This window comes from Neophocaena asiaeorientalis, unplaced genomic scaffold, assembly GCF_003031525.2.
Source record: "Neophocaena asiaeorientalis asiaeorientalis breed wild unplaced genomic scaffold, Neophocaena_asiaeorientalis_V1.1 scaffold629, whole genome shotgun sequence".
Taxonomy (NCBI): Eukaryota; Metazoa; Chordata; class Mammalia; order Artiodactyla; family Phocoenidae; genus Neophocaena; species Neophocaena asiaeorientalis.
Window position 1 is genome coordinate 2,102,538 of NW_020175468.1, and position 21,765 is coordinate 2,124,302.

General features: G+C 50.4%; 1 protein-coding gene and 1 long non-coding RNA gene across 2 annotated transcripts; one reads left to right on the forward strand and one right to left on the reverse strand.

Annotated features, from left to right (window-relative positions):
* Positions 1-6,198: 6,198 nt before the first annotated feature.
* LOC112415627 (uncharacterized) lies at positions 6,199-17,846 on the reverse strand. Its single transcript, XR_003006338.1, has 3 exons — positions 17,711-17,846; positions 17,245-17,545; positions 6,199-7,001 (listed from the first exon to the last, which is right to left on the reverse strand). It is a non-coding gene; the product is annotated as an uncharacterized LOC112415627 (long non-coding RNA).
* On the forward strand, positions 7,012-21,300 carry TSKS (testis specific serine kinase substrate). Its single transcript, XM_024768752.1, has 11 exons — positions 7,012-7,576; positions 7,822-8,035; positions 15,657-15,752; positions 15,959-16,042; positions 16,322-16,405; positions 16,978-17,258; positions 17,725-17,919; positions 18,777-18,950; positions 19,639-19,774; positions 20,888-21,012; positions 21,144-21,300. Exons 1-11 carry the CDS (start codon positions 7,407-7,409, stop codon positions 21,298-21,300), a joined length of 1,716 nt encoding a protein of 571 aa, XP_024624520.1. The 5' UTR covers positions 7,012-7,406.
* Positions 21,301-21,765: the final 465 nt, after the last annotated feature.

The following is a 21,765-nucleotide window of genomic DNA, read 5'->3' on the forward strand; positions in this document are numbered from 1 at the left end:
AGCCCCTTCTCCACTGCCCTCCATGTCTCCTAAGCAATCCTCCATCCTGGAGCCCCTCTATCCCTCACCAGGGGCCCACTACAGCCCCCCACCTTCCTGTCTCTCCTCCCCAAACCCCTGGGACTTTCTGTCATTCTCAAGTCCTCTCTATGAACTAGCTGGGAGCCTCGGTGACCTACCTAGTCCCTTCCCCTCTATGACACCCCCTCACCCAGGCCCTCAAGCCCAGTCCCTTTAGGCTTCCTGTGTTTCACTTCTTCCCAGTCATGGTGTCGGCTCCAGGCCGGGCCGGGCAGGGCGCAGCACAGCGGGGGCTGGCAGGCGGGGACCGGGAGGGAAGGACCCCAGGCAGCGCAGAGGAGCTGAGCCGGCCAAGGGGGGAGGGCGGGCTGGCGGGCGGGCTGGCAGGCAGGCGGGCTGGCAGGCCGCGGCTCCGCCCCCGGCCCCACCCCTCCCCTCCGCCATCCTGAGCTCTCAGCCGCCTATTGGCTTGGATTACTGCCGCTCAGACTCGGGCTCATCCCCTCTCCCTCTCTCATTGGTCTCTGGACAAAGGCACGCCGCTACGATTGGCCCAGAGCCCCGCTATTTCCGATCCGGAGGGGGGTGGGGGCGTTGCCCGAGAGACGGGCGGAGTTCGGTTACGTACAGTGGGACCGCCCCCTCCGCTCGGCCGGCTCCGATACTGATTGGATCCGGTCGCTCTCTTAGAAGGGAGGGATTGACGTGAAGGAAGGCGGGGGAGCGGGCTCGAGCAGGCGGGACTTACGTTGATTGAGGCCCATGGGCGGGTAGACCGCCCCCGCAGGCGTCGAGGATTCGCCGGGCCAGTCCGACTCCCACCCCCGATTGGGCTGTTGTGGGGGCGGGAGGAGGGCGACGATCCGTAGAGAAGGAAGGAACAGGGGGTTGTCCCTCGGCTGGGCTAGGATAGGTGGAGTGGCGCCTGCAATTCCCTGCTGCAGAGAAGGGGTTGGGAGGGGCAGGAGAGCGTGAGGTATTTGCTGCGCAAGCGTCTTTCTGTTCCCCTTTCTCCCTTTCCTTCACCCCCGACTCCTTAATCTCCTTCCAGGAAGACATCCCTTCCCCCGTCCCCTACCTTCTCTAGAGGCCAAGATGTTGCGACCTAAACTTGTCCGGAGACCAAGTATCCCAGAGCGGAGGACCCAGTAATTCAAGTCTACTCCCATTAAGCAGAGGTTAAAACTGAGGTCCGAAGAGGACCTGAATGACATGCCCAAGGTCACACAGCTCAGAAGTGGTAGAGCCTGGATGTAAACTATATTTTGGCCTTTAACCACTTTTCAATATACAAAGGCTTTTTTCTTTTCAACCATAACACCATTAAACAGATATCGAATAAAAAATTGGGCTTGGAGCTCCTCCTGAACAAGAAGGGGACCTGGTACTGAATGAAGAACGTTGGTTAAAGGGAAGGAATCGGTGAATCCGCTTTGTTTCGCCCAACCACTACCCCTTGGCGCCCCAGAGACCTTTGGGTGACTGGTTTTGGGGAAGGCAAAGCCTCCGGAACTCCAACGCCGAGGGCTAAAGAGAAATTTGGGGCAAATGGAACGGGAAGAGTCCATTCTGTCACCTCGAGGAACTAAGCCCCACCCGCCAGCCTTTTCCAATCTCAGAAGCCTAGTATTCTTGGAATGAGCCTTGGGGGAGTGTCACGGGTGCTGGGAACATCCACTCTGAATTCTGGGGGTATGGATAACGCCATTAAAATATATATGTATCAGTAGTGGGGTTGGTACTAGTCTGCTTTTCGAGGGATGCGAAGAGAGACATCCAGAGTCTGAAGAACAGGAAAATTCTGTCCCTAAGGAAGAGGGAAAAGCGACCCACTTCCCAGCTTTAACTATCCACCTCCCTTTCACCCACCACCTTCAACCCTTCACCCAGAGCCCACCAGGAGCCAGATAGAGTAAACTCTGGGTTTTTGTTGTGGGGTGAAAGATGTCCTGTTTCTAAGTTCTGTCATGGTAGGTGGGGGAACTCAGTCCTCTCCCAACCCCCTCTAGAGCTCATAAATTAGCCAAAAGTTAATTTTTAAGATTGGCTGTAAAGCAGAGGCGTTCTGGGCACACATGAGGAGTGAGATTGGGAAGAGCCACCCTAACCTGAAAATCCTGCGTGGGGGGGTGGGTGTGGCGCCACCCACAGGAGCTCATGGACTCATCTCTGCCCATTTAGAGCAGCACTTTCCAGAAGATACACAGTGGGAGCCACAAGTACAGTTTTCAGTATACTCCTGCCACGTTAAAAAAAAAAAAAAAGTAAAAAGAAAAGGTGAAATGAATTTTAATAATATATTTCGTTTAACCCCATATACCCAAATATTATTTCAACATAGTTGACATTCTTATCTTCCTAAGTCTTTGAAATCTGGTGTTTATACATATAGCACAGCTCAGCTGAGACATGCCACGCCACGTCACGAGCGCTCAGCAGCCACAAGGCCATTATTGGAAAGCAAAAAATTACAGGACGGGATTTGAGTAAGACCATTCTGGGGCTCAGGGGCTGAGGAGGTGACCCATTACTAAGTTTTAAGACCAGGTCATGAACAAGTTCATGTATGGGTTCTAGATGAGGCTTAGACAAGTCCTTCTTGGTTTCAAGATGGAGCATTGGGACTTACCTCGTGGCTCAGTGGTTAAGAATCCGCCTGCCAATGCAGGGGACACGGGTTCGAGCCCTGGTCCGGGAAGATCCCACATGCTGCGGAGCAACTAAGCCCATGCACCACAACTACTGAGCCTGCGCTCTAGAACCCACGTGCCACAACTCCTGAGCCCACGTGCCACATCTACTGAAGCCCACGTGCCTAGAGCCCGTGCTCCACAACACGAGAAGCCACCGCAAAGAGAAGCCCGCGCACCGGAACGAAGAGTAGCCCCCACTAGAGAAAGCCCGCACACAGCAACAAAGACCCAACACAGCCAAAAAACTAAAAATCAAATCAAATCTTAAAAAAAAAAAAAGATGGAGCATTAAGAGGGAACCCCAGGAGCTCCTCGAATTGCTCAGGGGTTGAACCACAATAGCTTTTAAGATTTTGACCTGAACAAATTAACTCCTGATTTTCTCCAGAAAAACTACACTCATCCCCAGTCTTCTCATTTTGGCAGCTAGGCCCACCATCAATCACCCAGGCACTCCTGCCAGGACGGACCCCCTCCTGTCCTTCACCCCAAACCAAAGCTAGGACACACCCCCCAAAGCCGGCCACCTCCTCCCATCCCCACTGCCTCACCGGGTGCAGGCCACCATCACCATCATCTTTTGCCTGGAACCTTGTAGCGACATCCCTGGCCATTCTACCTGCTTCCATCCTGGCCACTCAGGGTGCTTTTTGCAACATCAGTCAGCTGTGTCCTTCCGCAGCTTAAATGCACCAGACACACCGGCCTCCTCTTGGCCATTAAGACCCTCCAGACTCATTCCTGCCCCCTGCCCACCTCAGCTTTCCCCATGGCTGGCTCATCCTTCAGGTCTCAATGCAATGTCCCCTCTTAGGAGAGAACTTCTGGATTTAGGGATTTAAAGTGACCTCTCGGGACTTCCCTGGCGGTCCAGTGATTAAGATTCTGTGCTTCCACCACAAGGGGCATGGGTTCAATCCTGAGTCAGGGAACTAAAATCCCACATGCCGTGCATCATGGCCAATAAAGAAAGAAATAAAAAAATAAAGTGACCTCTCCGTGTCGTACTTGAACACGTTATCCAGTATTAAAAAAAAAAAAATGTGTTACAGCAATCCTACTCCTGGGCACATATCCGGGAAAGACGAAACTCTAATTCAAAGATACATGCCCTCCAACGTTCATAGCAGCACTATGTACAATAGCCAAGACATGGAAGCAACCTAAATGTCCATCAACAGATGAATGGCTAAGGAAGATGAGGTACATATATATATACAATGGAATACTGCTCAGCCATGAAAAAGAATGAAATAATGCCATTCGCAGCAACATGGATGGACCTAGAGATTATTACACTAAGTGAAGTAAGTCAGAGAAAGACAAATATCGTGTGATATCAGTTATATGGGGAATCTAAAAAAATGATACAAAGAACTTACGAAATAGGAATAGACTCACAGACATAGAAAACAAACTTATGGTTACCAAAGGGGAAGGAGGGAGGGATAAATTGGGAATTTGAAATTAACAGGTACACACTACTTTATATAGAATAGATAAACAACAAGGACCTACTATATAGCACAGGGAACTATATTCACTATCTCGTAATAACCTAGAATGGAAAAGAATCTGAAAAAGAATATATATACACATATACATATATATATATAACTGAATTACTTTGCTGTATACCTGAAACACTGTAGATCAACTATACTTCAATTAAAAAAATTTTAAGGGACTTCCCTGGTGGTCCAGTGGTTTAGACTCTGCACTCCCAATGCAGGGGGCTTGGATTCAAACCCTGGTTGTGGAACTAAGATCCCACATGCCATGTGGCACAGCCAAAAAATAAAAACAGAAAACATTTTTTTTAATGTGTTATAGAAATTTTCAAATATACCCCTGCAAAGCAGAAGGGTATAATGCACCCCCATATACCCAGCTCCAACAGTTATCAACATATGAGCTTTATTTTTTCATTTATAATCCCCTGCATTTGACTTCCCTACCCCCCACTGGATTATTTTAAAGCAAGCCCCCCCATGATATCATTTCATCCCCATCACCCAGTTTCTTCTCCAACATTTCACAATGAAAATTTCTAAATATTCAGAAAGTTGAAACAACTGTACAGCAAACACCCATATACCCCATCGCCCCAATGCTGGCATTAACATTTTACTCCACTTGCTTTATCACAAGTCCATCTGGCCTTCCCTTCCTCCATCCATCAATCCATCATGTGTTTTTTTTATTTTATTTTATTGATTTATTGATTTTTTGCGGTACGCGGGCCTCTCACTGTTGGGGCCTCTCCCGTTGCGGAGGACAGGCTCCGGATGCGCAGGCTCAGCGGCCATGGCTCACGGGCCTAGCCGCTCCGCGGCATGTGGGATCTTCCCGGACCGGGGCACGAACCCGTGTCCCCCGCATCAGCAGGCGGATGCTCAACCACTGCGCCACCAGGGAAGCCCCTTTTTTTTTAATTTTTAAAAAATTTATTTATTTTATTTGGTTGCGCTGGGTCTCAGTTGCAGCAGGTGGGCTCCTTAGTTGCAGCTTGCCAGCTCCTTAGTTATTCTAGGCGAGCAGACTCAGTAGTTGTGGCGCACGGGCTTAGTTGTCCGCAGTATGTGGGATCTTCCCAACCAGGGCTTGAACCCATGTCCCCTGCGTTGGCAGGCAGTTTCTTAACCACTGTGCCACCAGGGAAGTCCAAATCCATCATGTATTTTTTTTTTTTTTTTTTTGCGGTACGCAGGCCTCTCACTGTTGTGACCTCTCCTGTTGTGGAGCGCAGGCTCAGCGGTCATGGATCACGGGCCCAGCCCCTCCACGGCATGTGGGATCCTCCCGGACCAGGGCACGAACCCGCGTCCCCTGCATCGGCAGGCGGACTCTCAACCACTGCGCCACCAGGGAAGGCCCCGTCATGTATTTTTAATGCATTCAAAGTAAGTTGCAAATAGCACTATTCACAATAGCCAAGATATGGAAACAACCAGGTGGTATATACACACAATGGAATATTATCTGGCCGTGAGAAAAGAGGATATTCTGCTGTTTTCAGCCACACAGACAGACCCTGAGCACATTATGCTAAGCTAGATAAACCAGACAGAAAAGACAAGTACTGTATGATTTCACTTATATGTGGAATCTTAAAAAGTCTAACCTGTAAAAAAAGATTAAAATGGTGGTTACCAGCAGATAGGGTGTGGGAGATACGATTGATGTTGTTTAAGGGTACAAACTTGCAACAAATAATAAATAAGCCATAGAGATCTAATACAGAGTATAGTGAATATAGATAACAATATTGTGCTATAACGATGTGATAATATAGCTACAATGGCAATCATATTATAATATATAAATGTATCAAAGTAAGACACACTTTAAATTTATAAACACTATATGTCTGGGAATTCCCTGGCAGTCCAGTGATTGATTAGGACTTGGCCCAGGTTCGATCCCTGGTCAGGGAACTAAGATCCCACAAGCCGTGCAGCGTGGCAAAAAACAAAACAACGACAACAACAACAAAGTCAAATTTATTCAATAAAAAAACAATTAAAAAACAGAATAAAACAAAGTTGCAGGTATCGGTTCTCATCAACCCTGTTACGGGTTGCATTACGTCCTGCAAAAGATGCTCAAGTCCTAACCCGCAGTAGCTGTGAATTTGGCCTTATTTGGAAATAGGGTCTTTGCAGATGATCAAGTTAAGACATGGTCATTTGGGTGGGCCCTAATCCAATATGTCCAGTTTCTTAAAAGGGGGGAAATTTGGACACAGAGATAAACAGTTCCACAGAGAAGATAGTGTGAAGACACAGGGAGAAGATGGCCATCTACAAACCAAGGAACACCTAAGGATACCAGATACTAGGAGAGAGGCACAGATTCTCCCTCACAGCCTCAGAAGGAACCAACCCTGCTGACACCTTGACCTTGGACTTCTGGCCTCCAGAACTTTCAGACAATAACTATCTATGGTTTAAGACGCTCAGTCTGCAGGACTTTGTTACAGCAGTCCCGGGGTCTAACACAACTCCAAATATTCAACATGCACATAATGAACTACAGTTCAGTGCTTGCTTCGATTCTTTAATAGGCAGAATTCACACACGATAAAAGGCTCAAATCCCAGGTGCACAAATCGACAAGCTTTGACAAATGTCCACGTGGCCATCACCCAGTTTTGATTCCCTTTATATCACGTTCGGACATCTGGTATTTTTGGTTTGTTTCTATTGCCTGCCTGTCCCCTTCCAACCCCCCATAGAATGTAAGATCCTCCAGCGCTGGTATTCAATCCTCATCGTCCCCCAGATCCTGGGAAAGTGACAAATCCAATGTATTACATGATGAAGCAAGTCTGAATGGGGGGGCTGGGTGACCCCACAGTGAGTTTCAGGGAAAGGTAATTTGGACCCCTCCCAAGAACCAGTGGGTCCGTCCACTGTAAGTTCTGGACTAGAAGGAATTTCACTGTGTCTCTGAAGGGGAGGGACAGATCAGGGTAGAACTAGAATCCTGAACAAGAGTTCACTGAGCCCCCCGGGGGAACATGCCAAGTCACATTTCCCCACCCTTGTGCCCCCCCCCATTACTGGGGCCCAGTGGTTGGGTCCTTTATGAGGCAGGCTTGTGGGGACAGGGGACCTTGAGGGTCAGTGGTCAGTGTAGGTGGAGAGCCTCAGAGGAAGGAGCCCCTGGGAGCCGGGCCCTCCACAGGCCATGGCGAGCGTGGTGGTGAAGACGATCTGGCAGTCCAAAGAGATCCATGAGGCTGGGGACCCCCCCACGGGGGTCGAGGGTCGCTCCCAGCTGGTCCCCGAGGCTCCTGGGGGTGTGACCAGCCCAGTCAAAGGGATCGCAAAGAAAAAGAAGGCTGTGTCCTTCCACGGGTGGGTTTGTCACACCCTGTCGGGGGCGGTCCCAGCACCCAGCCCTTGCCTCTGACAGAGCAGAAGTCCCACTGTGGGTGCTGATGGAAAGGGAGGAAAACAGGCAGCAGGGATGGAGGAGAAAGAAGAAAGCAGGCGGCGAGGTTGAAATCAGAGAGAGTAGGGAATGTGCAGACAGGGAGGTGGGAGGGGCCATACCCTGCTGGGGTGGCATCTTGACCCTCCTGCCTGTTTCTCCTCCCTAGGGTGGAGCCTCGGATGTCCTATGAGCCAATGCACTGCTGCCTGAACCTCAAACGGTCCTCAGCCTGCACCAATGTGTCCCTGCTCAACCTGGCAGCCATGGAGCCCACCGACTCCTCGGGGACAGAGTCAACCGTGGAAGACAGCAGCCTACTGGCATTGCCCGTGCCCATCCCACCCTGGGCTCCAGATGACCCAGACATCACGGAAATACTGGTGAGAGGGCCCTCGGCCAGGCTGGGGAATACGAGGGTTCTCCCCTGGTGGTAGGCAAATACTGAGGATGGGTTTGGGGGGGTGTCTTCTTGATTTGGAATGAGAAGGTTCTTGTCACCCTTTGAGGCCCTACAGTCAGCCATAAATCTGCTCCATCCAGGGTGAATGCTGCCGGCTGCCTGCGAGTTGGTCTTTTGTTCATTCAGTCACTTCCAAATGTCCTGGGTGAAGCTGGAGTCACAGATAGGAATCGGGCCAGGTCCCTGCCCCAGGGAAGCCCCCCGTCTGGTGGGAGTGACAGACACAGACTGGGGTGACAAATTCCATAATGGAGGTAACACTGGGCATCCCAGAAAAGGGCCCCTCAAACCAGGCTAGGGGTATCAGGGAAAACTTCTGGAGGAGGCAGTGTTGGAACTGGGCTTTGACGGATAAGCAGGAGTTCTTTGAGTGGACCACCTCAGGCTGTGGGGCAAAACTGGGAGGTGAGCAAGACCTAGGAGAAATTAGAGAATTCCTGACTAGAGCATAGAATGCTACAGCTTGGTCCTTTAACTCTCCCACCAACCTTCACCCCCTGCCAGGCTTCTCCTGGGTCAGACCCTGACTTGGCTTGACATGGACACTGAGAATTACACTAATAGTAACCACGGCCAGAATGATACTAATAAGATTCACTAGCGGGACTTCCCTGGCGGTCCAGTGGTTAGGATTCCAAGCTTCCACTGCAGGGGGCATGGCTTCAATCCCAGCTCAGGGAACTAAGATCCCGCATGCCACACAGCATGGTCAAAAAAAAAAAAAAGATTCACTAGCATATACTGAGCACTTTCTGTGTTCCAGAAGCCTCAGTGCCCTCATCTGTAAAATGGAGATGGATGTGTTTGTTCTTTCAAGAAATATTTCTTAAACACCTACAATGCGCCAGGCACTGCTCTAGGAAGAAGAAATGTAGCAGCACCCAAAACAGAGTTCTGGAGAGAATTGCACCCATCTCATGAGGTTGTCATGACAATGAAATGAAATTCGTTCATGTAAAATGTTTAGCACAATAGTCAGTTGTATGCACGGAATAGTTAGTCATTATTTTTATCCTCATTTCACAGATGAAGATATTGAGCCCCTAGAAGGTTAAGTGGCATACCCAAAGTCATACGGCTTCTAAGTAGTGGAGCCGGGCTTAGGAGTCAGCACCTGAATTGCTGGGGGCAGTAGAGGTCACTGTGGGAGCCCTGAAGAAGAAGGCCTTGGCCCAGCCGACCATGGTCAAGGAAGGCTTTCTAGAAAAGGCAGCACACAAGCTGGATCTTGAAGATAAGGAAGGCAGAATACAGGGAAGGGTATTCCACCTAGCTGGAACAGCATATGCAAAAGGGCAGGCGTTGAAAAGAGCCTGGGGAACATGTCCTTGTGGCTAGATTGTGGTGTGTGGGAGAGGTGAGGCTGGCAGGGGGTGGGCAAAGGACACAGAGGCTGAGAAATGTGGGCATTCTCCATTCTCTTGAGGACAATGGGGAGCCACTGAGGGTTCCTGGGCAGGGGAAAGGAGCAACTTGGCATTTGGGCTCCATACCCATTTACTGAGCATCTGCTATGTTCCAGGCACTGTGCTACATCCCTATGGTGGGGGGGCGGCTCTCATTTTCCTCTCTTAGAGGTTCTGCAAGGAAGATGAAAACAAAAGTAAGTGAGGTAAAAAAAAAAAAAAAAAAAAAAAAAGTAAGTGAGGTAGAGAGAGGTGGAGTGATCCCCTGCAAGGTTAGAGAGCTTGTAAGAAGCAGGGTCAGGACCAGAAGCTTAGCGAGTGTGATGCTTTCCTTCCCTAGAAGATGCCTCTGGCCCTGGGTGGGAGACGTTTGGAGGGGAGAGATTGGAGGCAGGCAGGCCGGGCGAGGGTCCAAGGTAAGAGGACCAGGTGGAGAGAAACCAGCAGGCAGAGAGAGAGAGTCCAGGTGGGATGGATGGCCCGGGAGGCGTCCCCTCCCGCCAGAACACTTTCCTCCCCTTCTCTTCCAGCAGCGCTCAGGCAGCACCTGCAGAGGTCCGCCTCCCACCGGAGCTATTTCTGAGTCACATCCTCCAGAGGATTGTGATGCCTGAGAAAGAGCCCTGGGCGGCCAAGATCAAGGTCTGATGCAGCTGCGGCTCACTGTGGGGCTGCAGGGGAGCATCAGCCTCTATGGGGCTTCTCCATAAAATGGAAGAAGTACTGTCAGTCAACACCTTAGGGTATGGGCAGGAACCGTGAGGAGGTGGGCAGGAAGAACACAGGCTGGCACACAGCATCTGAGCTACATCGGGAGAGAAATCTGGAGATGGGCAGAGAGGGGGGTGGGGCGGAAACCCAGAGAGAAAGGAGGACAGAGACCCAGAGAGAGGAGGATGGGGACCTGGGGAGGGGGACAGAGACAGAAAACCAGAGCTGGAGGGGGCCAGAGACCCAGAGAAGGAAGGAATGGACACCAGAGAGAGAGGTGGGACAGAGAACTAGAGAGGAAAGGAAGAGAACCTGGGAGCGATGGAGACCCTGATAGTTCCCAGACTGGATGGAGGGTCAGCAGAACAATGGTGAAGCAAACAGTTTTGGCTCCTGGCTTTTTTTTTTTTTTTTTTTTGGTCGTGCTGTGCAGTTTGTGGGATTTTAGTTCCCTGACCAGGAATTGAACCCAGGCCCCTGGCAGTGAGAGCATGGAGTCCTAACCACGGGACCACCAGGGAATTCCCTGGCTCCTATCTTAAGCTCTGACATCTTTATGAGGCCAAAGGATGCAACTGAGGAGGTAGTATTGCTTTGGGGGAAGGTCAGTGCCTCCATGCGGAAATGACCAGAGCAGGTCTTCTGAGCCCTGCTTGGAACTTGTCCTGCTGTCTACAGATTTCCCTGAGGCTGCTGTAGGGTCTTGGTGCTAAGCCCTTTCCTGGTAGGTCCTGTCGTGTTGTCTTTATGTTTAACGATGCTGACACTAATCACTGCACTTGGCTTATGGATCCTATCATCTTCTTGACCTTTCCTCACCACCATCTGAGCAAGGTATCCTCATTCCCATTTGACAAGAAGGGAAACTGAGGCAGGCTCAGAGTGGGGAATTGGATTGCCCAGTTGCATGGCATGTGGATGGCCAAGGAGAGGTTTATCCCCAGGTTTGGCTCCCCACCACCACCATGCCATTTGCTTTTTTAGCCAAGGCTAGCAGTGAAGCTAAAACTCACCTCCAGTGGCCCCAGCTGCACTTTCTCTTTTCCCAAGTATTGACCAAGGGCCTTTCTGCGTTAGCCTGTGTTCCTCCCAACAGCAGCCCTGTGAAGGTAGTTGTTAGTCCCTCCCCGTTTTACAGGTAGGGAAACAGAGGCTTAGAGAGGTGAAGTCCCCTCCCTGAGGTCACACAGCTAGTAAGTGGAAGAACTGAGTTGACTCCAGAACCTGCTCCCCTAGTTTCCCAGAACAGCTACCTATGGGAAATCCAAGACCGTTGGGTCTTCAGTTGAAAAATATCACAGCTATTGCTGTGAAACAAATGATTCCCGACCTTAAAACAACAAACCTGGAGTGGCTTAATGGGGTGGTTCTGGCTTAGGGTCTCTTATGAGGTTGTAGTCAAGATTTTGGCAGGAAAAAAAAAAAAAAAAAAGATTTTGGCAGGGGCTGCAGTCATCTGAAGGCTTGATTGGAGCTGGAGGTTGGGCTTCCAAGATGGCACACTCACATGGCTCTTGGTTGGAGGCCTCAGTTCCTTGCCACACGGGCCTCTCCATAGGTAGTTGCTTAGAACATGGCAACTATCATTCTCCAGAGTAAGAGTGAGCAAGAAGGAAGACATGGTTCCTCTTATGAACTCATTTCTTAAGTCACATACCATCACTTCTGCCTTATTCTATTTACTAGGTATGAGTCACTGAGTCCAGCTGACACTCAAGTGACAGGAATAAGGCTGCACATTTTAAAAGAGCCTCAAAAACGTTGTGGGCATATTTTAAAACACCATGGTTTTGTGTGGGTTTTATTGGTTTTAAATTTTTTTCTTTTTTGTAGGTGCCCTTCACCAGGATGAGCAAGTTCCCTTGCGCTTCTAGTCTGTTGAGCGTTTGTATCAGGAAAGGGCATTGGATTTTGTCAAATGCTATTTCTCTATTCATTGACATGATTGTGTTTTTTCCCCCTATATTTTACTAATATGGAATGTTACATGGGTTAATTTTCACATTGAACCAATTTTGCATTCCTGGGATAAATCCTACTTGGCACGGTGTATAATCCTTTTTATATGCTGCTGGACTTGGTTTGCTAGTATTTTGTTGAAAATTTTGGGGCTGCTTTCAGAAGGAATATGGATCTGTAGTTTTATTATCTGGTGATGTCTTTGGTTTTGCTATCAGGGTAACATTGGCCTCATAGAATGAGTTAGTTCCCTCCTCTTCTGTTTTGTTTGTTTTCTGGGTTTTTTTTTTTTGTTGTTTTTTTTTTTGGTGAAGGGTTTGAGATGAATTGGCAGCAACTCTTTTTCAAATGATTGGTAGAATTCACCAGTGAAGCCACCTGGGCTTTTTTTTGTTGGAAGTTTTAAAATTACTAACTCAACCTCTTTACTTATTACAGGTCTATCCAGATGTCCGAGCCCTTCTTGATTGAGTTAGTGTTTTGCTAGGAATTTGTCCATTTCATCTAGATTATCAAGTTTGATGACATACAATTGTTCATAGTGTTCCCTTGTCATCTTTTCTCTTTCCGTAAGATTGGTAGTAATGTCCTCTTTCCTTCCTGATTTTAGTAATTTGAGCCTTCTTCTTTTTCATGGTCAGTCTAGCTTAAAACTTGTCAATTTTGTTGACCTTTTCAAAAAACCAACTTCTGGTTTTGTTGATTTTTCTCTACTGTTTTTCTATTCTCTATTTCATTTTTTCCCACTCTAATCTTTATTATTTCCTTCATTCTGCTAGCTTTGGGTTAAGTTGTCTCTTCTTTTTCTAGTTTCTTTAGGTGGAAGATTAGGTTACTGATCTTAAGTTCTTTTATTTTTGCGGTACGCGGGCCTCTCACTGCTGTGGCCTCTCCTGTTGCGGAGCACAGGCTCTGGACGCATAGGCTCAGCAGCCATGGCTCACGGGCCCAGCCGCTCCACGGCATGTGGGATCCTCCCGGACCAGGGCACGAACCCGTGTCCCCTGCATCGGCAGGCGGACTCTCAACCACTGCACCACCAGGGAAGCCCTTAAGTTCTTTTTTGATGTAGGTGTTTACAGCTCTAAATTTCCCTCAAAGTATTGCCTCTGCTGCATCCCACAAGTTTTGGTATGTTGTGTTTTCATTTTCCCTCATTCCTAAGTATAATTTCTCTTGTGATTTCTTCTTCTACCCATTGCCTGTTTATGAGTGTGTTGTTTAATTTCCATATATTTGTGAGTTTCTCAAATTTCTTTCTGCTATTGATTCCTGATTTCATTCTACTGAGGTCATTGAGGTCAGAAAACATACTTTGCTTTCAAATCCTTTTAAATTTATTGAGACTTGTTTTGTCACTTAATATATGGTCTGTCCTCGACCATATGAACAACGTTTAATTTCACTTGAGAAGAATGTGTATTCTTTTGTTGGGTGGAATGTTCTGTAGGTGCCTGTTAGGTCTGGTTGGTTTATAGTGTTGTCCAAGTCTTCTATCTCCTTGTTGATCTAGTTGTTCAATCCATTCTTGAAAGTGAGGTATTGTAGTCCCCAACCATTACTGTTAAATTGTCAATTTCTCCCTTCAATTCTGTCAGTGTCTTTTTTTTCTTTTTGGCCACGCCGTGGGGCTTGCAGATCTTAGTTCCCTGAGCAGGGATTGAAACTGGGCCCTCAGCAGTGAAAGCACAGAGTCCTAACCACTGGACTGCCGGGGAATTCCCAATTCTAACAGTTTTTGGTTCATGTGTTTTGAAGCTCTATTAGGTGCATATATATATTTTTTTTTTTTTTTTTTTTGCATATATATTTATGATTGTTATAATCCCCTCAATGACTTGACTCATAGTTTTGGCCAGTTTGGAGGGGTGGAATTTGGGGGTTCCCGACTCCACCATTTTGCTGATGTCACCTTAATACAATATTTCTTATCACACTTGTTCTCCAGAGCAGTTATGCAAGAAATGTGAAGTTGTTCCCATTTTACAATGGAGAAAGCTTGCTCTCTCTTTTGTCTTTGTGTATTAGTTCAACAGCTGTGAAAGAAACCAAAATAGCTGGTGGAAACAGGATAGTTTGTTGCTCACATAAATGTCTCAAGTATAGCAGGTCTCTTCAAATGCAGTAGGTTAGAGGCTCCAGTGTTCTGGGGGCTCAGCTATTAAGCCACAAGTTTGGCTGCTGTAATGAAAAGGTACAAAGTAGCATAGTTTAAACAAGATGGAAAATGTTCTCTTGGTTACATGTATAAAAGTATTCATAAGTGGTTGGAATTAAGTATTGCGGCTTCACAGGGTTGAGGATTCAGTTTGGTTTTTTTTGCAGTATGCGGGCCTCTCACTGCTGTGGCCTTTCCCGTTGCGGAGCACAGGCTCTGGACGCGCAGGCTCAGCGGCCATGGCTCACGGGCCCAGCCACTCCGCGGCATGTGGGATCCTCCTGGACCGGGGCACGAACGCATGTCCCCTACATCGGCAGGCGGACTCTCAACCACTGAGCCACCAGGGAAGCCCTGGTCTTCTTTTATATTGTGTCCTCCATCTCATGGTCCAAGATGGCTGCTCTGGCTTTAGCGATCAACATTGTAGGGAGAGAGAAAGGGAGGTGTGCTACTTTTCTTTATTAAAGGCATGACTTGGAAATTGCCTACATTATTTCCACTCATATTCCACATGGCCACACCTGGCTGTAAGGGCAGCTGGGAATTGTCGTCTTTGGCTGAGCAGTGATGTACCAGGCTAACTCTTCTATAAATGTGGAAATGGGAGAGTGGAGATCCATGATAGATATTCATCCCTCCTGAGCCAGTTTGTTTGACAGGAGTCACAAAGCATTTTATGGTGACATAAGGTAGCAATGAACAGAGGCCGTATGGCGTCATGGTTTGAAACAAAGGCTCTGAGCATAAATTCTGACAAGGCCACCTCCTGTCTCATGTACCCGGGAGTACAAGGGACATCCCCTCTCTGGGCCTCATTTGCCTCGCTTGCAAAATGGGGCAAATAACCTCAAGAGGTGTGGTTGTGAGGAATAAAAAGGAAAATGTGGGTAAGGTCTTGGCTTGGTGCATAGTGAGTGCTTATATCTGGAAAGTGGGTTATCTTTAGAATTCTCCACTGCCTGGAGGGAAAGACAGGCATGTGTTTTAACAGTTTATCTTATTTATGTATGTGGACCCCAAAGGCATTTATCTCAGGTTAAGACCATCCTCCTTCTCCCCCATGTCTGAGCTTCCCACCCCCGACTCCCTCCTGGATCCTACTTATTTTTCTTGCCATCCGCTAAGCAGAAAACGAGGCTGCCCCCTGGTTTTATACCAAGAATCAAAGAGGCGCAGCCCTGGCCCCAAATTCCACAGCTATTCCAGGGCAGAATCAAGGTGTAAAGCTAGTTCTAGACTTTCTCTTGTGGTTGGGGTTTGCTCCCACGCACCCACTGACCCACCTGTCTCCCATTCTTCCCCAGAGCTGGGTTAACAGTGGATTGGTCCACGCCAAAGATTCCATCACCAGCTTGAAGGAAAAGACCACCCGGGTTAACCAGCACGTGCAGACGCTGCAGGTCGTGAGGACCACCCGCCCCCTCCCGCAACATCTCCTCTTCCTCCAGGGTCACGTTGCCCTCTTAGAGCTATCCTCCAACTCAATGCACCCATAGCCCAGTTGGGGAGACTGAGGCTCAGAAGGGAAAGGAAGCTTCCCACCTCTCCTCCCCACCGGGTGTCTCCTTGAGGCCCTGGCTAACCTCTCTTCCCTTCCATGCTCCAGAGTGAGTGTTCTGTGCTGAGTGAGAATCTAGAGAGAAGGCGGCAAGAGGCGGAAGAACTAGAAGGGTACTGTAGTCAACTCAAGGTGAGCTGCTGGGGGGCAGGAACGGGGCGGGAGTAGGAAGCGGAAGTAGGAAGAGGGTGAGAGGAAGAGGGGAGGAATGGAGTGGTGGACAGGATAGAGGTGGGGTGAAGTGGAAAAGGAGTATGGCAGAGGTCCGAGGAAGAACCATTTCTTTAGCCAAGAGAACCAAGCCGGGAAAGGGCAGACCAATAAGCACAAGGCAGACCTTGCCGAAGGAGGGGGCGTGCCTTAGGAACTGGAATGGGAAGGCAGGGGCCCTGCCCTGGTGTCCTGACCCAGGAGAACTGCCGGAAGGTGACCCGGTCGGTGGAAGATGCTGAAATAAAAACCAACGTCCTGAAGCAGAACTCTGCCCTGCTGGAGGTAAGGGGGAGGGGTCTAAGGGTTTGAGGAAGGTACTCAAGTAACCGAGGTACTTGAGGTAGACTTCAGGTGGGACTTCTCGCCCTGCCACCACCACCACCACACTGCCCCTTCATGTTCATGGGCATACTTTTCCATGCACAGTCATATTCAAGTCCCAGAGAGAGGGATTCGTATCGGACTTGGAGTGGGAATGCCTGTCCTGCCCACATACCCACTCATTTCCACCAAAATGTTGGAAAAGCTTCAGCTGTTCTTCCTAAACAGGAGGGACTGGAATTGGATGCCTTCGAGGATTAGAGTGAGGGTGGAGGGATAGATGGAGACAAAGAGGCAGGCATTCAGTCCAAGGTGAGTTGGACTCCAGCTGGGCTTCGAATGGGGCATCCCTCCCTAGTAACAGCAAGCGGGAGTCCATCAAGACTTCAGGTGGGACTTCCCGATATCCCGTGTCCACATCCATTCACTTTCCAGCCTCAGGAATTCACTGGGCGGATTTGGTGGTGGAGGCGGTGGTAGTGGTGGGAGGCAAGGGGCCGGACGCCGTAACCCTGCCCTCTTTCCCCGCCCAGGAGAAGCTGCGCTACCTCCAGATGCAGGATGAGACGCCCAGGAGGCAGGAGGCTGAGCTGCAGGGGCTGGAGCAGAAGCTGGAGGCTGGCCTCTCCCGCCAAGGCCTGGGCCTCGCCACCCAGCCCCCAGGCTGCTCCAGCCCGCCAGGGAGCCCCGACGAATCCCCGCGACGGCGAGGCCTGGCCCCAGGCAGCTGGGGAATGGGGCCCCGGGCAGGGGAGGGCCCCATCGTGAGCGAGCAGGAGTTGCAGAAGGTCTCTGCCTACCTTGAGGGGCTGAGGTGAGTGGGATCCTGGGATGGGCCCAGGGGGTGGAGCCTCGAAGAGGAGCGTTCTGGGGGCGGTGACCCGGAAGGGCAGGACTTCGAAGAACCGAGTTTTGAACATAGGGTCGGTGGCAGGGGGGTCCGCGTCTGGTGAAAATGAGGTGGGCGGGTTTTGGGACGTGGCAGGTCTTTGGAGGCTCCAACTCCGGGGGACAGGGTTGGCGCGAGCGGTATCTTGAGGAGGCAGTGTCTGGAGGAGCTGATGTGGGGCTGGGAGGCAGGCCGAGAGAAGGCCAGGATACCTGATAAGGGGATAGAGGCAGGGTTCTGGAGGACATGAGAGGATCCCAATAAATGAACAGGACAGGAGAATTCGGGGACAGGGTGGGTCCGGAGCCACGGGCGTGGTCTTGGCGGGGTGCGGCGGACGGGGGCGTATCCAAACCTAGCCCTGACGCGTTCCTTACCTCTACCCCTACAGGAGGGAGGTGTCCTCACTGACCGCCCGGTGGCATCAGGAGGAGGGGGCCGTGCAGGAGGCCCTACGGCTGCTCGGGGGCCTAGGCGGCAGGCTCGACAGCTTCCTGGGCCAGTGGGAGCGAGCGCAGCGCGAGCAGGCTCAGGCCGCGCGGGGCCTGCAGGAGCTGCGGGGCCGGACGGAAGAGCTGTGCACCATGTAAGGACCCAGACTAGCGCACGGGGCGGGGACGTGGGAGGGCGGAGCCTTGAGGGAAAGGGGTGGGCCAATCAGCTGGAGCCAATCGGGTGGAGCGCATATACTGACAGGTGGAAACCCCAGTTAGAGAGTAGGGAGGGGCGTGTTGTACCTAAGAAGCACTGAGGGGCGGAGCCACTTAGAGAAGAGGTGAGTTCCACACCTTACAAGGACAAGGGGCGGAGCCAAGTAGGAACAGGGGAAACCAATTAGAGAACAGGGAGGTACATTCCCGACAATAAAATGCAAAAGGAGGTACCAATCAGAGCAGAGGGGGCAAGGCAGAGCGGGGTATTGAAAACTGGGTGGAGACAGAGGTGCTGGGCTAATTTGGGGTGGAGCCTTGCTGGGACTACAGGTTTCCCTGCCATCCAAAAGTAGAGCAGTTCCTGTGAAACCTTCGGTAAGCCAAAATAGCATAAAGCGAAGAAGCAATTACCTTAGAATACATCTTGCTAACAGATGCACAAAATAAACTGAGATAAAGCACAGGTGCCCATAGACAACACAGTTCAAAGCTATGGCGGCTTGGTGCTGAGACACTGCGTGTAGTTCTCAGAGAAGGGGCTTGGTGGCGCCACTCTCGCTGCTGGGAGTGTGTCCTGCTTCTGTAACAGCTTGCTACAAAACAAATGCTTTGCGCTTTTTTTTAATAAAAGGGCAAATCCTCTTCGGACTTCTTTTGGTTAGTGAAAACAGGTACTAATGTAGGCCTTTTGTAAAAATGAAGTGGGGTAAAGCGAACTTTCAAAAATCGGAGGATGCCTGTATACTGTTGGAGAGACGACCTCACTGTACTGTTTACTCTCACACCGCAGGGTGGAGCGGTCAGCAGTGTCTGTGGCTTCACTGAGAAGCGAACTGCAGGCGCTGGGCCCAGTGAAACCGATTCTGGAGGAGCTTGGGCGGCACTTTCAGAGCTCTCGTAGAGGGTCTGACCTCTCTATGAACCTGGATCGGGCCCCCCAAGGCTCCTGTGCCCGCTGTGCCAGGTAAGGGGGCAGCGCCTGGCTCCAGGTGCATTCTGCATCGTATTGAGGACCAAGCATTGAAGGAGATGAGACTTTAGCGAGAGTGGAGAGGGAAATTCATTGTGGGAGACAGGGCATCCCCGTGTATTGTAGGATGGGCCAGTCTCGCGGCATTATGGGAGTCACATTTCTCCCCCCCCCACAAGGTGAAGTCAGTGTCTTGTGGAACGCAAGAAAGACTTGATATGTTTCAAGCATCTTGGATTTCCAGTGCATTGTGGGAAGGCTGGGCAGTGGTACTGGGTGGGAGGCAGGTTTTCTCAGTGCATCTTAGGGAAATGAGACCTTGGGGTGTCGGAAGTCGACAGATACCATGCTTGATCTGTGTTAGGAAGGGTGCAGAGCATTTCCAATACAACATGGGATCGGTTTTAACTAGTGCATTGTGGGAAATGTGAGTTTTTGATGAACCGAGGACCGTGTGGTGGAAATCCCCAGGCACTGTGAGATCTCCCCACGCTGTGGAAACCAGAGCATACCAGATGAACTGCCAGATGAACTGTAGTTTGGGCCCAGTGCATGGTGGGAAGGTTGCCTGGGTGCATAGTGGAAACGGGACCTGGGTGGAGGCTGGGAAGATGGGCATGGTGTATCCTGGGAATGGAGTTGGTCCGAGGCCTCTTTCACCTGGTGACTACCCCTCCCCCAGCCAGGGACAGCAGTTGTCCACGGAGTTATTGCAGCAGCTGCTGGAGCGAGCGCTGACCCCGCTAGTGGACGAGGTGAAGCAGAAGGGCCTGGTTCCTGCCTGCCCCAGCTGCCAGAGGCTACACAAGAAGATTCTGGTACCAAGGACCATGGGCCACTATGCCCCACTTTTTGGTCAGGGCAGGGCGGGGGAGCCCCAGGCACAAGGATACTTCTGGTGTGTGGCAGGATGGGAAGGATGAGCTGTGGGCAGGAGGTGTTGGGGGAACACTTGGCTCTAATACTTCGGGACGGGGTGAGAGGGGAGCTGTTTGGTGTTTAGTGAGTCATAGGTCAATCATTATGGAAGCTTGGGTGATGGATATGGGCCCAAAGCATGATGGGACATGGGTCTGGTGCACTGTGGGACAGAGGAGACAAACACCAGTCTATAGCTTCATGGAATATAAGCCTGATTTTCTATGAGACTTAAGAGGCAATGCATTACATGGGATCACTGAGATCAGAGAGGGGACCCAGCGAATAGCAGGTCACAGTAAGCTAATGCATTATGGGAAATGGAACCACAGCTCTTCGTGAGGCATTGCACACAGACTCAGGCCCAATAACTGATGGAACTTGAGGCTGGTGTACATTCTGAAACATAGAGATCTAGTATATTATGGGATATTGGCCTAATGTATGATGGGATATGAGTTGTAGTGGGTGAAACAGACAAATGAGGCGGTAACGGACAGTCATGTGGCAGATCTAGAGGACTAAGACATGATAGGACATGGGAGCTGGTACATTGTGGGATATAGGGAACCAGAGCACTGAGGACTATTACTGTGACTGAGAGGCTGGCCTAACTGATAAGATGTGGGGGTCACATCCCATAATGTGAATTATGGGATGTAGATGATCCCCATGTGATGGGATACCGGGGCCCAGACATCAAATGCATGATGGCTCATGGGCATTAGGGGACAATGTGATAGATGCTGATTTACTGCTTACAGGGACAAAGAAGGCCAGTGCAGTAGGGGACAGACAGTGGGACAGACACAAGTCTAGTGCACAATGGGATTTGGGAGGCCCAGTGCACTGTGGGATGCTGGGGTCAGCCTCAGGCTCAAGGCATGATGGGATACTCTGGGGGAAGAATGCGGGCCCTAGGGGACCCTGCCCTTTGCCCTCCACGATCCAGATCCCCCTCCACTCCCAGCCCAGTCCAGCAAGCCTAGCAGCACCTACACTCCTCTCCCCAGGAGCTGGAGCGCCAGGCCTTGGCCAAACATGTCAGGGCAGAGGCCCTGAGCTCCACCCTTCGGCTGGCCCAAGACGAAGCCTTGCGGGCCAAGAACCTGCTGCTGACGGACAAGATGAAGCCGGAGTGAGGAAGGAGGCTGAGGGCATGGGAGGAGGGTGAGGTCTTGGGGAAAGGGCTTGAGTCACCCCCGGCTTCCACACCAGCCCCGAGGCATCGGGCCTCCCGAGTACTAACTGCCCACTCTCCCGTTACAGGGAGAAGGTGGCCGCTCTGGACTATCTACACTTGAAGATGTGCTCTCTCCACGATCAGCTCAGCAACCTGCCACTCGAGGGGTCCATGGGGACAATGGGGGGAGGAAGTGATGGGGGAACTCCCCCAAAACGTGGGGGCCCAACCCCTGAGCAATAAATGGCCCCTCATGCTGGCATGAATTCCATCTCCTTTTTGGCACCAAAAGAGGGCCAGGAAAATTGCACACGCACCATGCACCAGCCTCTGTGCTCACTATGACTTGGTCCTCAGCCAACAGGGTGTCGATGGTGGTACAGTTCTTTAGTTCCTTGGGGTTTTGTTGTCTTTTAATATTTATTTATTTATTTGCTTTTTTTATTTGGCTGCACCGGGTCTTAGTTGCTGCTCACAGGATCTTTTAGTTGCGGCGTGTGGGATCTTCGTTGCGGCATGCGGGATCTAGTTCCCTGACCAGGGATAGAACCCAGGCCCCCTGCATTGGGAGCTCAGAGTCTTAACCACTGGACCACCAGGGAAGTCCAGTACAGTTCTTTGAAAAGGAGGCAGGGGGTAGAAATAAGGTTCTGTGGTGCAGTTTGAGCCTGTCAAGCCAACATTTTTTAGGATGACTTTTACTAGATA

What these genes read in the sequence shown, in the direction of transcription:
- TSKS (XM_024768752.1), top strand. Translation starts at nt 7,407, where the DNA reads ATGGCGAGCGTGGTGGTGAAGACGATCTGGCAGTCCAAAGAGATCCAT. An exon ending in GGTACTGTAGTCAACTCAAG is followed by an intron (nt 16,043 to 16,321) that starts GTGAGCTGCTGG and finishes GTCCTGACCCAG; the next exon opens with GAGAACTGCCGGAAGGTGAC. An exon ending in GGCTACACAAGAAGATTCTG is followed by an intron (nt 19,775 to 20,887) that starts GTACCAAGGACC and finishes TCCTCTCCCCAG; the next exon opens with GAGCTGGAGCGCCAGGCCTT.